The 15518-nt window shown below is 44.4% G+C and overlaps 1 protein-coding gene across 1 annotated transcript; it reads left to right on the top strand.

Annotated features, from left to right (window-relative positions):
* Positions 1-284: 284 nt before the first annotated feature.
* Positions 285-14807, top strand: LOC111233346 (RING finger protein 150-like). The gene is made up of 6 exons (XM_022761146.1): positions 285-1216; positions 5919-6169; positions 7227-7381; positions 7870-7966; positions 8463-8733; positions 9506-14807. The coding sequence occupies exons 1-6, from the start codon at positions 760-762 to the stop codon at positions 9622-9624; spliced, it is 1350 nt and encodes a 449-aa protein (XP_022616867.1). The 5' UTR covers positions 285-759; the 3' UTR covers positions 9625-14807.
* Positions 14808-15518: the final 711 nt, after the last annotated feature.

The raw sequence follows: 15518 nt of genomic DNA, 5'->3' as shown, positions 1-15518 counted from the left end.
GATGTTTTGCCCTTCAAAATAAAACAATAGTTGCTCATATACTAAATTTGGTCTAGTGGAATCTGAAACAACATTTTATTAAAAAAAAAAAAAAGTACGCAGTGGTGATTATGAACGATGGGTGATTCCATAGTATAGATAGATACAGCAGTTGTATAGGGATGCAATTAACTAATCACTTTATCGGTTAATCTTGATTTTCTTTTTCTGGCTTTTATTTTGAAGAGACAACACCGGACGTGTTGTTTACCGTCAGCGCCTGTGGACACTCGGGCCCAGTCAAAACAATGCAGCTTAACGGGCCTGCAGCGTTCAGCTAGCCGTTTATACTTACAGTTATTAACCGTAAACCTTGAAATGCTGTGAAAATCACCGCCTGGTGTTTCACTTATTTACGGTTCAGTTGCGTCGTCCCCGCGGTCCGTTTTGCCCGGAGCCGTTTCTCTGTTTATGCTTCTCCCGTGGGTGTTTTTGTTTTGTTCTCGGTGACGGCTGGAAATGGAGGCGGCTAACGGGCGTCTGCTGCGAGGTGTCCGGAGCACGGCGGAGGGGAGCGGCTGAAAACACGAAGAAAAGATAAAAACAAAACGAGGGAGGGCGAAAACGGGGCGGGAGTTGAAATTTATTAGAAAGGCGGATTGAATAACCAGGTCGGTGGTCTGGTTAGCATGGTGGAGTAGGCATCTCCAGTTTTAACGCTATCGGGCTCCTCCGACCGATCGACCGACGGGCGGCTCGCTCTCACCGCGGAGGATCACCATGGCCCCGGGCTCGCTGGTGGCGGCCTGCCGCAGCTTGGCCCTCTCTACGTGGCTGCTCTCCTTCTGCTTCGTCCACCTGCTGTGCCTGGACTTCACCGTGGCCGAGCGGGAGGAGTGGTACACCGCCTTCGTCAACATCACCTACGTGGACCCGGCCACCTCGGAGCTCCGCACCGAGAAGACGGAGTGCGGTCGCTACGGGGAGCACTCGCCGAAGCGGGACGCCAAGGGGGTGGTGGTCCTGCCCGCAGCCCCGCACGATCGCCAGGCCTGCGACCCCAGCACCCGGTTCGCGGTGCCCGCACAGGCCGGGGCCTGGGTAGCGCTGATAGCCCGGGGCAACTGCACCTACAAGGACAAGATCCGCCACGCAGCAAACCACAACGCCTCGGCCGTGGTCATCTTTAACGTGGGGTCCACCAATGCTAACGACACCATCACGATGCCCCATCCAGGTATGATGGGGTTCCTTATTTAAATGCGCACTTTAACAGATCAGTGGAACTCATGTTCATATTATTCAACTCTGCAATGTGAAATCCTGATTATTGTGGGTATGGATATCATATGGATAAGTTCAGGTGTGCAGGTGGAGAATAATTGATCAACATAATTTCCTGTTTTCACAGTAACACACATTCCTTCAAATTAGTATTGCAGTTCTTTGTGTATAAACCCAACCAGCTATCCACAAATTTAAAGGTGCAATAATTAGTCATTAACTGATCCACAAATAATTAATAATTGGCAACTTTCAATCATTGAATAAGAGAGAGCAAAGACACTGTTGAACAAAACAAGACATTTGAAGAGAGAATTTACACTTTTACAGACATTTTAAAGACTAAACAGCAAAAATTTACATTGGCTGCAGTCAGCATAATACATTTGGTTTTCATCCACTGCTGCAGCTAATGATTATCTTCTGTTTCAGTTCATCTTATTAACAGTTTGCTCAATTATCTGTCAGGAAATAGTGAAAAATGCTCATCACAATTCACCAGAGCCCAAATATCAAAAGTCTCATTTACAAAAAGCAGAAACTGGTAAATGTTCAACTTCAGTCAGTTGACTGATTTTACTCTGATTCTCTTAGTGACATTGAGGTGAATCTGCCTCAATTACAGCTGATAAATTAAACTTAAATCCTGTGTATTGGTCATATTTTTAAATGTATTTGAAGTGAATAAAGAAGATGGTGTGAAGGAGAGATAGGAAGCTAACAAAGATTTCTCCTGAAAACCCAAGGCAATCGAAAATAAATTAGCTGCGTTCTTGTCACTTTGGCCTTTTATAGACCAGTTGATTGGTTAAGAAAATGATCAGCAGACTAATCCATAATGGAAATAATGGTCTGAACTGGGTCCCAGTCTGTCTGAACTGGTTTTCAGACCTGTTCCAGGAGCCAGCAGACAGAGTGCTGACTGAAGGTCTGTGGCTCTGCCGCTGCTGCTGTGACGTAACAGCATCAGATTTTCATTTAATTTATTCGTGCGTTAGACGAGTTGTTGGTGTCTGTCACACACAGTCTGCGACGTGGAGCAGCGACTCCCAGACCTGCTGCATCCACCTCGACTCATTATAGAAAACACGCTCGTCTGATTCACTTAGAAGCAGAGAAACTCCATGTGATGAGTGTTGAGTTACATAACAGACTGTGCAGTCGTAGCAGAGGGAGAAGTGAGGTCCTCCTGTCTAAACTGTTGTTTTTATTCCCTCTGTCAGTGCTGCTGAGGGAGGTAACGGACTCACAGATGTTTCTCTGACAGCTGGAAACCAGTTTAGGGATCCCGGAGGTCGCTGGACCCTGGACCCCAGTTTGGGAGTCAGTAAATGCAGGGAAATACAAACAGCCAGTGTTTACTCTAAATCGACTTTCTCATGACAGTTCTCGGGGTCAGGGTCAGTTTCTGACAGGAGCTGGACTTCATATTATATAGAAGTGGATCTGGCAGCCCCCCCCCACCCCACCCCCCGTCTCCAATGAACTCTGTGGGAATCAGTCATTGGACACTCATGTGTACATTAAGTCATTTCCCCCAGACACAGCGTCAGCGCTGGGTTCAGAAGTCCACCGTCCATCCAGCACTTTGCCTCCGGACTCGGTCTCAGCTCTGGGCTTCTGTGTTGTTTAGATTTAATTCAGTCTGATCCGGATTCAGGTTTTCCTGATTATTTTCTCATTTTCTCTGCTGCAGAGACCCCATGTTACCCACAATGCCGAGTGGAGGCAGGTCTTTTAAATTGAACCAGACTGCGTGGGCTCAGTGACAGTTTACTGGATCTGAATCCTTTCAAACACCTTAAGGAACCTGAGAACTCTAATCACATTAATAACATCATTGGTCATCATTTTATTGTATTTCATTTTTTCTTGTGAAGCACTTTGAGCGACATCTCTTGTATAAAAACAGCTCTATAAATAAACTTTATTATAATAATTATTATTAATGTGAATCATCAACTTTTCCCCCTTTACATCCACTGAATGTTTTGCTCTGTGCTAATGAGAGAAAGGATTGGTTAACTATCAGTCACTCACATGTTCAGCAGCAGGTTGAGGTGGACGCAGTAGAAACACAGTAAAGAAAGGATTTCCTTTATTTCTCCTCTGATTATTGATTATAATATAAAACTATTTTCTGACATTTTTAGACAAAATTTCATTAAGAAAACCAACTGCAGTTCATTTGACAGTGAGAGTGACTGTCAGCTTCAGCCTCACTTGACTGGGACATCTACTGTTATATAACTGCAGAGTTACGGCTCGGCTCAGTGAGCGTGTTTCTCTGTGTCACTGCTGCTGTTTGTGAAGCTCAGCCACACTTTAAATGATTCCCTGATTCATTGATTAACGATGAGCGGTGAATGATAATTGATTTATCGTTTTATTGCCTCTTTGTCCTTTATGATGCTGGACTGGATTTGGGGATTTGGACTGTGAATTTGAAGCTGTATTTTCACTCTGCTGCAGATGTAGAACTAGAACGTCGCTTGAAGCCGTTGGACCATTTTCAGGACGTGTTCCCAGTTCTGTCTCCTGTCCGGTCTCTGACGTCCAGTCAGGCTTTTCAGCTGTGAAAGAGTGTTAATCCGTGTGTGTGGAATCAGCTGGCTTTATCATTCCTCTGCTCATCCCACAGATTAGTTCAGAGCTGCTGATAACAACGAGCTGGTTTGGTCTCTGTCCCACCCCGTTCTCTAAAGTCAGACACATTCATCCTCAGTCTGAAGAAGAAATAACTAGACGGGCCGAGAGTCCGTGTCAGGGCGAGGCTGCTGAGAGTGTTAATCCGTGTGTGTGGAATCAGCTGGCTTTATCATCTGTTGGGTTCAGGTGAAAGGATCGGGAGTGTGTCGTTTCATGGTGGGTCCTCACAGCTATAGAAGGACGAATGATTGTGTGTGAGAGACACATCGATCCCAGGGGATTATTTTTAGGTGGAGACTAATCGATTTTGTTTGTGTTTGTGTGTGTGTGTGTGTGTTGTCGGGGTTTGAAAGGAGTTCAGTGCTGGCCTCAGGGGAATTCATCCAACAACACACACACACACACACACACAGAGCGTCTCCTCTTCAGGGTTTATTTGTCATTTCAACCATTAAAGCAACAAAGAGTAAAAGCATCAGGTCTAAACACACAAACACACACACACACGTCGTTAGTGTAGCGCTGGATTCAAAGACGAGGGTGTGGTTCAGTCCTGTGCACCACCAGCAAACAGTTTTGTATTTTAAAGGGAAATTCCTCCATCTAAGTCCTGTTTATTATTTAATACTAAATGAACCAAGACGCTCCGTTAACAGTTTAATCCACTTCCTGTGGACTTTCCTTTTGTTTCCTGCGACCAACTGACCAATCACAACCCGGGCTGCGTCCAAAAGTCTTTTTCTCTTATGAAGGTTCAAACTGAGCAGCTGCCATGATGACCAGAGCTTCCCATCTTATCTCCTTCAGCATAGGAAACACTGGAGCTTCCTTCACCAAAGGAAAGGAGATATGGCGTCCCAGGGGTCGTCATGAAGAACAGACGGAGTGAACGTTAACATTTTCACCATCATAAGAAACGACTGTAGCCTAGAAACGTTGTTTCATTAATCCTAAACATAAAAGTGAATTTTCTCTATATTAACTATTATTTAATGAAAACAAGAAGCTTGGTCTGTTCGCTTCACTCTCTGTTAGTTCCTGTAGTTAATCACCACCCTGTCGGTGAAGGCGTCTCTCTGCACGTGTGACTAATTTGTTGTAAACTTGTGTCGACATGGCGACACATTCCCGACCGCTCTGGGATCCATTTGTAACCGATGAAGGAGTTTAATCTGGTTCAAGTCACAGCTTCAGTTCGGCACTTTATCAAAAACCTTTTTTCTTTGTTAAATATTTGAAATGAGAATGAAACTTTTGAACTTTTGTAACTGCAGCTGCTTCTCTGGAGGTTTTTCCTCTGCACCTTCAGGGTCATATGAGGCGGTGTTTGTACTGAGTCAGGCCGCAGTCACAAGGATAACCTCAAATTCTCAAATTGCTAAGCTTGAATCAAAACAGCCTGGAAGTAACACACACACACACACACACACACACACACGCAGGGCTGAAGGGCTTGTGTTCGTCTTCACAGAGACAGTGTGTGTTTGTGTTTCGTCTGTTAAAGCAGCTGTTGAAGGTCGGGGGGGGGGGGGGGTACGGCTCTCTGTCTGAGGTGTCTTTGAGCAAGACGCTGAAGTGTTACCAGCTGCAGACCCGACCTTCAGCGTCCGTCTCTGTCTCTCTCTCAAAGACACTGAATCTTCTTCTTCTTTTGTCTTCATTCATCACGTTCAGCAGCTCGTCTTCTCTAGCCATGACTCCAGGAACTGACCAGATCTTCCACAAATACTTCCTCATACGTGAATGTTTGACCTCTCTCGGGGTTAACGGTGTATTTTTAGTGGTTCTCCCCCGTGGGTGGGCGAGGAGCTGGTTGTCATAGTGACGGGGGGGGGGGGGGGGGTTGTGGAGAACACAGTGCACGGTTAAAAGGAGTAAAGAGAGTCAGTGGTTCCCAACCTGTAGTCAAAACAAGTTAAAAATAAGATGCAACATGTTCAAGTCTTCTTCTCTTGTTCTTGCATTTACCCGTCAGACGATCTAACGGTGCGCTCCGCCCTCTTCAGGTACAGGTGAGGTGATCGCCATCATGATCCCGGAGCCGAAAGGCCGCGAGGTCGTGTCGCTGCTGGAGCGCAACGTGACGGTCACCATGACGATCACCATCGGGACGAGGAACCTGCAGAAGTACGTCAGCAGGACGTCGGTGGTGTTCGTCTCCATCTCCTTCATCGTGCTGATGATCATCTCCCTCGCCTGGCTCGTCTTCTACTACATCCAGAGGTTCAGATACGCCAACGCTCGAGACCGGAACCAGGTACGTGACGCCGCCTCCACAAAGACCGCGAGGTCGAATCAACACAAACCGAACATTATAGGATTCATCACAGGACTGCATCAGTTTAAGTGTTCCTAATAAACTGCCACCTTAGTGTATTTATGCCTTTCAGACATAAAAATCCAATGTTAAAGTGGAAGCTCACGTTTCCAACACGCAAGAAAATCAGAAAACACCTGAGTATAATTTGACGACTGAAGTAAGAATGTAATTGGAAACATGGTCAGAAACGAGGAGGTCGGTGAGAGAGCTGAGGAAACTGAATTACAGATAATTACTTAAAGGCCATGTTCAGTTCATCAGGCCTGTCTTAGTGCAGCGTGGAGATACTGTTTCCACCGCATTTTAAAATGAAAAGGTGCTAGTGTGAACGTAGCCTCAGACTCGTACACACGCTTTTAACAGCACGAAGAACCAGTCTCGGCGTACAGACGTGCACCTCGACTTGAATAACCTGTGAACTTTGTGTCCGAATAAACACAAACCACATTCTCCATCGGTGCGTCGGTTTGCAGGCTCCCTGCAGACCAGGCCTCACTGGAGCAACCCGTTAATCGATCATCAGAAACAGAAGCAGCAGCAGTGAATGTAAACAGATCCTCAGAGACACAAGCAGCTTCCTCTCAAAGGGAGAAATTACCATGACAAACAGTGAAGGTGCTTTTATTCAGACCGTGTTTGTGAATAATAATTAATGACTGTGGCTTCCACCGACACGAGGGGATGAATGAGCAGATCCACGTCTCTGTTGTCGTGAAGCCCGAGTCTCATTCAGATTCATGAGGAGCAGGAGAAAGCTGAAGACTCCCAGAGGAGGCTGATTTTGTTTTGTTCTCTGCTCTGTTGAGATAACGTCAACACATTTATCTGAAGTGACACCGCGGTCGCTGTTCGCCGTGTTTCATAAAGAGGTGAAACCGCGGAGACAGACACATCACTGATCTCAGGAACCTCACAGCGCACCGGGGGATTTATGTTTCTGTCAGCCGGGACTAAATCTGTCCGTCATCTCCGCCTTCTGTCTTCTTTTCTCCAGCGTCGTCTTGGCGACGCGGCGAAGAAGGCCATCAGTAAGCTGCAGGTTCGCACCATCAGGAAGGGCGACCAGGAGACGGAGGCCGACTTCGACAACTGTGCCGTCTGCATCGAGGGCTACAAGGCCAACGACGTGGTGCGCATACTGCCCTGCAGGTAAACACCTTGAGAAAGGAGAACCTCTCTCCTGATTGGCTGACTGGTTTCTGACTGATCCAATAAACATACAGCAGATTTCAGGTAAAACACTCAAACCTAATCCTGAAGATTCGATAACGCTGCTACAGGAACTGTTGCACACAGAGGAGCAGAGAGGATCTTTGTTGTTGCCTTGTTTTTCCTTTGTCGTCATGTGATGCCACATTGACTTTGATGGAAGCTGTTTGCTGTTATGTGGAGTTGAACTTGGGACAAATTGGACCGTTTGTTTTCCTGTAACCTCATGACGACCTTGTTATAGATTTAGAGATTCATGAGATGAAATAGAAAAAAAAAATAAAAGGCGTGTTTATCCAGATTCTTTGGTGCCTTGTGTAACGGCACCAAACGAAAGCAGCTGTGAACTTGATTCTCCTCCAGCGCCTCAGTGTGAACGCAGACTAACAGCAGGGTAATTGATTCCACTGTGTTTTTCTTCTTTGCAGACATTTGTTCCACAAGAGCTGTGTGGATCCGTGGCTGCTGGATCATCGCACATGTCCGATGTGCAAGATGAACATCCTGAAAGCCCTGGGCATCGCTGTGAGTGTGAAAGGAATCATGGGAGAGGGGCTTTTAACCCGTTACCAGACACCACCCTGAAAATAATGTACCCAAAATAAAAAGGTTACAGGTCTTCAACGCTTGTGATTACAGTCATAACCCTGGTCTCCTCTGGAAGAAACATGTCTGAACCAGCCCTGTGTCAGCAGCTGCTGCAGTGACATGTGAACCCTAGCCAGGGAGAACCAGGGGACTTTGAGCTTTCAAACAATGTAGACTATGTCATGGTCATGTGACGACCGAGGCCAGTCCAGGAAAGTGGCCCCACCGAGGCCAAAGTGTCAGTTTCAGTCATTCACATGCTCACATGTAAAAATCCCATCAGAAACCTGTTTACCTGTACAGGTTACCTAGAAACCAGTGTTCTCCAGGAGAATCCCAGTTTCTTTTCTACGCACTGATATAATAACTATTTATATTTCACCTTTCAAACCACCGTTACAAACATGTCGTATTCCCTCCATCTCAATTCCAGCTGAATGCAGATTGCCTGGACGACCTGCCGCTGGACTACGACCTGGCCCTGGGCGGCGTGGGTGGGGTCGGTGTGGGCGGGGTAGGTGGAGTCGGGGCCCTGGCTCTGGAGGCCGTGGTGTCCGGGGCCTCCAGTGACGGTACGCTGAGCGAGGGCAGCTCCTCGGTGGTGCTGGACCCCGGCGTACGGCGGGTCGGACTCCCGCAGGACTACCAGGACCCCGACACCCTGAGAGACAGCCCAGTGACGGCCACCACCGACACACACACAGGTAACACACACACTGTGTTCAGAGGGCCGGGTCCTCGTTATTCAGTCAGAGGTGTTATACTGACACCCGGTGGCGTTTCTGCGACACAGCAATCAGAGGTACATCAGAGGCATCCGGCGTAAAAACCTTCGCCAAATCAACTATGCAGATGTTCAGTGTTCAGGAGCAGCTGAAAGACATCAACAAGAAAAACCTTCTCTTTTAACTGATGCACATTTTTACTGGTGAAATGAGAAACTTTGGAGGAACAGAAGTTTGATTTAATGCAACATTCAGAAATCCCTGATTTTCTTTTTCTTTCAGTTTAATACAAAATTTCTAGAAAATTAAAACCATCTGATTCACAATGAATCACATATTCGTTTTTCAGTGAATGAGTCATTTTGATTGATCAACATGCTCAACTCACACTTTCAGTATGTCCTTTATCAGCTGTTGTATGAACCATCGCCTCATACAGCAGCATTTATAGCTTCAACTAGTTTGAAATGCCGTTAAAATACACAAACATCAATGGAATCACCAGATGGATTTAATTACTAAATTACAGATCTTCTCACCATCGCTCTGATCCTGTGGACGGACACCTCTCCTTTCTAGCTCTCGGTCCAGTTGTTTGCTCTGAGTTTGGAACCAAACCAAGCAGACAAATGCATCCGGGCTCATTGTAACAGAACCCAACCGGGCCGGAGTGTTAACTTATTTATTGGGAACAGTACAATTCACTTCATCTTGATTCAGTCTAACCCAGATTTCCCTCCTCCTCCTACAGGTGAGCTTCAGCCAATGGCGAGCAGCGCCTCGGTGGCGTCATTGGTCATTGCCGTGGAAACAGGTCTATCAGATGAGGAGGGGTCTATGGAGCAGTCTCAGCTGGGGGACAAATCCTGAGAGGAGCACAACAGAACCAAACCAGGAACCGGGCCAAACAGACTCCGATCAGGTTCAGATTTTTAACCAGACTTCAGTGAACCTGAAATCACATCTGAGCCAAACCCGACTGCACTAGACTAAGTACGACCCGAGATAGCTCCAGGCCCTGGTTCTGGTTTAGACTGGTTCCAAGTGGAAGCTAAACACAGAACCAGCACCAGGGTCTGACTGGGTTTTTTCCTCTTTGAACAAATCTTTGCTAAACCGAACCAACTTGTCTGGACCATAGGTGGACTCGAGCCTAGCTAGAACCAGGGGATGGGTTTTTACATAGTTGAATAAACGTGTCTGGACTCAAACACAACTCACCGACTTGGTCTGGATCCATCTCTGGTCTCTTCCCAGACACTCGGTGAGGTCCGATCCAGGACCTAACACAGTTGTTGTCCAGTTCCTTGGTCGTACCCTCAGCAGATGTTTCTCCAAGGTTAAACTGGGATTAAAGTCAGTCTTACCTGTCCGTGCAGATGTCTGAATCAACCCACATCTGCCTCAGTTCATGCTGTGTGTAGAATTAGATGTGAATAATCCTGGCGATGGAAAGTTTAATACAAATCGACTCCTGACTTGAAGGACCTTCAGCGCGCAGACGGGATTCAAACAGACGACCTGACAAAACCCAAGAGACACGAGGTTGATCAAACTCACCGCGGTGCTCGTGTGAACAGGGACCTGAGAAAGTCGGCTGCCAGAAGAGGAAACGCTCAATATTCTTCTTCATCAGCTAATCTGGAGGACCTTGATGAATGCATGAGAGATCCAGGAGAGATCTAGACTTTCGTATTTCTACCTGTTCTTCAGTAAGGAGTGCTCCCGTCTCGGAGTATTCAGTCACCTGGTTCTTCCAGGTGGAGCGGCACAACAACTACACAACCATTGAACGGACAATGACGCAGTTCTCGGGGCTGCTGGCTTCCTGTAAGATTTGGTCTTTTTGGTTAATTTAGCTCATTTTGATTTGCCTGCCAACGCGCCAGGCTCTGTTTCTTGATGTGTGATGGCTGACTCATTTTGGAAGGAAGTCTTATTTTGAAAGGACACACCAGCTACTCTGAGCAGTGGATTCAGCTTTTGTTTTTTTTGTTTTTGTTTTGCTTTAACAGTGGACTCATCCTGGCAGTATTACAGCTACAGTATTGAACAGCAACTACACACAGTATTTTATTTTTTCTCTCTCTCTCTTTTTTGCCTGTCTGTATATTTCTAGGCCTCTTTATCTTTACAGTATTCGGTTTGGACGCTTTCTTTCCTCGACTGTGGCTCCAAACAGGGTTCCTATAACGTGAGAAAACCAGGTGACACTTTCCAGGGCTGTACAGAAAACGACGAGGTGTGAGGAACGTTGACGATCTACAGCTTGGTTTTTCAGAATGTACAAACCTTTCAGGGAAACGGTCACGAGAGAAATGGCGCCACTATAGAGGAGAGTTTTCAGCTGCACCATCACCTCTTTAGATAGTTTGTCTGTGTATATGGTTAAAGAAAACATCTGTAACGCCGGGCAGACACTGTATCTTGTTGACTCATAATACACATTATAAGACGAGTTCACACTCAGTCTAAGCACGGACTCACAATTGGAACTTTCGTTTGAATATTTCATTTATTTTCTCATATTCAAACGAAAGTTCACGTCCTCAACAACGTTGACAAACCGAGACGAACGCAGCGTTACTTTGTGCAAAACTGCTATGAATGAAAGACGCAGATCTCACACCAGCCGTGATGTTGACGTTCCGTCTCGTGTAATAACCACTCATGACTCAGACCACACCTGTAGAGTTTCATGACTGCACCTTGCACAGTGATGATTATCACGGTTACACAGTAAGTCCACAGACATAAACACTGCCAAAGCGCTCACATCTAGCATTGGCCCGATTCTAAATTGGGCGGGACCAGTTCACGGGTCAACTCGGGCTGAACCTGTATAGTGTCTGCCTGGCTTAGGTTATAAGATACAGACTTTCCTCGTCAGTCTTCCGTCTCTCCTGCGGTGTAACGTTCGGTAAGCGTTGTCCGAACTCCCTGTGACAGTCCTCTGTTCAAATGCCACGTAGGAACCCTGAATATAGTGTTGCCTTGTTTCGTTGTCTCTCTGTCCATCCATCTGTGCGTCTGCCTGACCACACGTGTCTCCTAGCATGGCCTCATGCTGCCTTTTTAAAAACACATTGACCTTTAACCCCCGACAATCAAGGATTGGATCTTTCACTCTCTTCAACCCTGCGGTCTACACTACAGTAGGTGTAGCTGCCATCACATAGACGTCACATAATCAAGCTGTGACAGACGTTAAGTTTCAGAGCTGTAGACGGACGAGAGCTTAGCGAAGAATCCCTCCCTGCTTTAGTGAGTACCGTTCACTCCTGATGTGTGCAACAGCTCAAAGCCAAACGTGTAAATATAAAATGTATATTCCACAGTTTCACTACGTCACGTGGCGTTGCTGTCGGTTTGCCAAACTGCTGTGCAGACTGCGTAAGGCTTTCGGTTGTGGCGTGGTGTCGCCGGCGCCGTGAGCTTCCTGAAACAGAGAGAGATAAAGATTGTCGTCTATTTTGATACCAGAGGAGACGTTTATTTTTGTAATGAAGACACCCAGCAGCAAAGACTGATTCCCTTCCCATCCCTTCATTACCCATGGCCCGATGATACTCAATGGGATTATTGATCAGACAGATTTAAGTGTTGATTATTTGTGTAATTGTACATACATACAGTACGTAACGGACCTTGGTAATATGAAACTATACGCCCGTAAGTTTGTCAGTAAACGTTTGGGATCTGTCGATGTAGCCTGACGAAACCTGAGAGAACTGAGTCTGATCACCAGCTGGACGACCAGTTCTGTGCTCATTATGTTTTTTGTTTTTTCCCGCCCTCCAAAGTCTGGTGTAAAAGCTTTTTTTCACTGGTCTAAAAAAAAAAAAAGATACGAGTTTCATTGCAGGAATAAGTTTAAAGAACACTATACCACTCCAACAGTCGGTTACACAAGTGTTGCGTCCACTATTCAACGCTATATATAAATAACAATATAACACAAAATCAAACCGGTTCAGTTCCCGGTCGTTACCGTGCTGGTGTTTCCAGTCCAAACGCCGAGTTCATTTTCTCTCAGACCGTCAGAAACCAGAAAGACTTTTAGTATTTTTTTTTTTAAGGGTCTTCCTACTTTGCTTCCTTCCTCCTCACAGTTCAGTTTCAGGTTCAGTCAATTACCAAGTATATAACAAACACTAATTAAACACCTGTCAAATACTGGAGAGCTTCTTTGCTGTAATATATGAAGATGATGAATTTGTTTGCCTTGTCTTGGCCAAGTTTCAGTGAATAATGTTTTAATTAAAGTCACATCTTTTGTGTCGTAAGCTTTATTTTCAATTAATTCAGTTGAATTTCATGTTATTTTCACTTTTGCACTCTTTTTTTTTTACGTGAAAGTGAACTTCACTCAACCCTCCTCTGCATCCAGTTGTTTCATTAGTAAAGACTGAAGCTGCTGTGTCATGCTGCTGTCCCTTAGGGCCGGGTATCAAACCTCAAATCCTGCTTTATTACCAACTGAAATGTGTCAAAAACATCTGGTTAGATTCATCATTTCGTGTTCTCACTCTTTGATCCAATAGTTTCTGATTGACGTTAAAAATTTTGCCAACATGCCGCTCTTTTGTTTCTGTACGCCATCTTGTTTAGACTTCTTTCTGTAATGTGAGAAAAAGGCATTGATTCGTTTTTGTAACGAAAAACTGAATGAATGATACCCGGCCCTTATACCACTCATACACCATTAATACAGACCTTTGCCAAGTTAAGTATTTCTTCCATCAAGATAGTAGAAAACTCAGAAAATATGAACATGTGTAATTTAATTTCTTCATCACGAGGCTGGAAAATTGTTCATGACACTAATTTATCGGATCAGTGCGACAACCAAGTTTAGACTTGACAGATAACTTTGCATTCACGAAGAAAACCTTCCATAATTATTAAAGTATGGCTTTCATATCTTGTGAATTTGATAGGCACTACATAATTACCTAGCTTCATTATAATATTGTAACTGTGGCCTACAATATTTGTAATTAAGATCACATGATATGTAAGGCTTAATACATCATTATTACAAGATACAGCTGTTAAAAGGTTTGAGATAGATTACGGATTCTCCTTCATATAACTGACATAATAGCTCATAAGTACGAGATGTTCAGATTTATCACGTATGAAGTCATAATTCTCTTTTTGCAATCGCCTTAAATGGATTTTGTACATCAGCTTGTCAAATGTTGGGACCCTCATGTCACTGCCAGTAATGACGTCTGATTGGTTCTTTGTGCTCCTCCCCTCCCTATTGGCTGTTTTTTGATTGGTTGCTCAGCCCCTTTTGTTGATGCACTTTAATACTGTTTCTCTGGAAGGTTCTTGATAAAGTCTTCTTGTCTCCCCCTCCCTGTCATTTCTATCGCTCTTCACTGTCATTTTTTATTTTGTTTCTCTTTCTGCTTTATTTCTCTCAAGATTTCTATGTTGGAAATGTTTTGTGAGAAGGTGCTGAGACCTTTGTGTATTAAAAAAAGGATCAGCCCTGCTTTTCCACTGAACTACAAATCACATATTTGTAAACCGACTGCTTTTTTGCCATATATTGTAATTTTGTGTCGTAGTTTCTGATCGCTTTCCTGAGGCGTGTGATCCCATTGGGATTAAATATCTGACTCTGAAAGCAGCGTCAGTGTTGAACATTTAAATTTAAGGATTTTTAGTCATCGCGTTAGCATTTAGTCACGGCTATAGAAGAAGGAATCAAAGAAATTAAAGGGAAAGCAGAACGAAAGACAAAACTTTCAGACCCTTCCAGAGAGACGGCGAGAGTTGTAGGATGATCAGATGAGTTTGTAGCCACGGTAACCCCTCGGCTGCCATGACAACAGGGTGTGATGTGGTGTCGTGTGTGTTTCTACAATATTAATTGTTTTCAGAACGTCTGTCTGTGCGATTGTCCTGTGCACGCCAACACAAAATACACACACCCACATACATACGTGTAAATACAAGGCGGTGTGATGCCATGTTGTTTCTGTGTTTCAGTTGTTGCACGTGTTCTGATTCAGGACAGAATTTAAATAAAATTTTATTGCAAGTTTTTGTTTTTATTCCAGCCTGGTGTTTGTGTGTCATCTTTGAAAATGAATGGGGAGATATAATTCTTGGTTTTTAAATCAGCACATTTTAATTTACCGATTTGTGTTTTTGCTGGTGAAAATAAACCATTAATATTTAATATTTAATGGGTTAATTTAATGTGGCACATAATGCTAAGTGCTAATGTTTTCGAAGAAAATATCAAAGATAAAGTGAAGACAACAATAAATGACAGTGGAATTTATACTGAACAACAAACACTTTCTTTCTGATGCTAATGCTACACACAGTATATGAACACATACATCCAGTAATGTCTCAGACACTGGAGATGAAAATTAATTTGTAACATCATCTAATAGAAAAAAAATAACATCTGGCTGTTGTTAGTGGTGAACAAATTGGCAGCTGCTTTTAATACATTTATTGATAATTAAATACATTTAAAATGTGATTTAATGGTTTCACTAAGTCTGAAGCTACAGAGAGGGCAGTTACGGCTACTCCGCTAAGCTAGGCTAGTTAACGCTTAGCAGGACTGGTTTATCTGGTGTTACTTTTTGATCCATTGTGATTACATTTTTCATGTCATAAAAAAAATCTCAGTTACTGAGATGCAAGAGAATCAAAATTGATTTTCTAAAAATGGGAAACAGGAAAGAAAATGTGTAAATCAGTTGTAGCTAAGGTTTTTTCGCTAGCTA

The sequence above is a fragment of the Seriola dumerili genome, unplaced genomic scaffold (assembly GCF_002260705.1).
Source record: "Seriola dumerili isolate Sdu_G_001 unplaced genomic scaffold, Sdu_1.0 BDQW01000388.1, whole genome shotgun sequence".
Lineage (NCBI taxonomy): Eukaryota > Metazoa > Chordata > Actinopteri > Carangiformes > Carangidae > Seriola > Seriola dumerili.
This window is presented reverse-complemented; position numbering and strand designations above follow the sequence as displayed.

What these genes read in the sequence shown, in the direction of transcription:
- LOC111233346 (XM_022761146.1), top strand. Translation starts at nt 760, where the DNA reads ATGGCCCCGGGCTCGCTGGTGGCGGCCTGCCGCAGCTTGGCCCTCTCT. An exon ending in TGAAAGCCCTGGGCATCGCT is followed by an intron (nt 7,967 to 8,462) that starts GTGAGTGTGAAA and finishes TCTCAATTCCAG; the next exon opens with CTGAATGCAGATTGCCTGGA. An exon ending in CACCACCGACACACACACAG is followed by an intron (nt 8,734 to 9,505) that starts GTAACACACACA and finishes CTCCTCCTACAG; the next exon opens with GTGAGCTTCAGCCAATGGCG.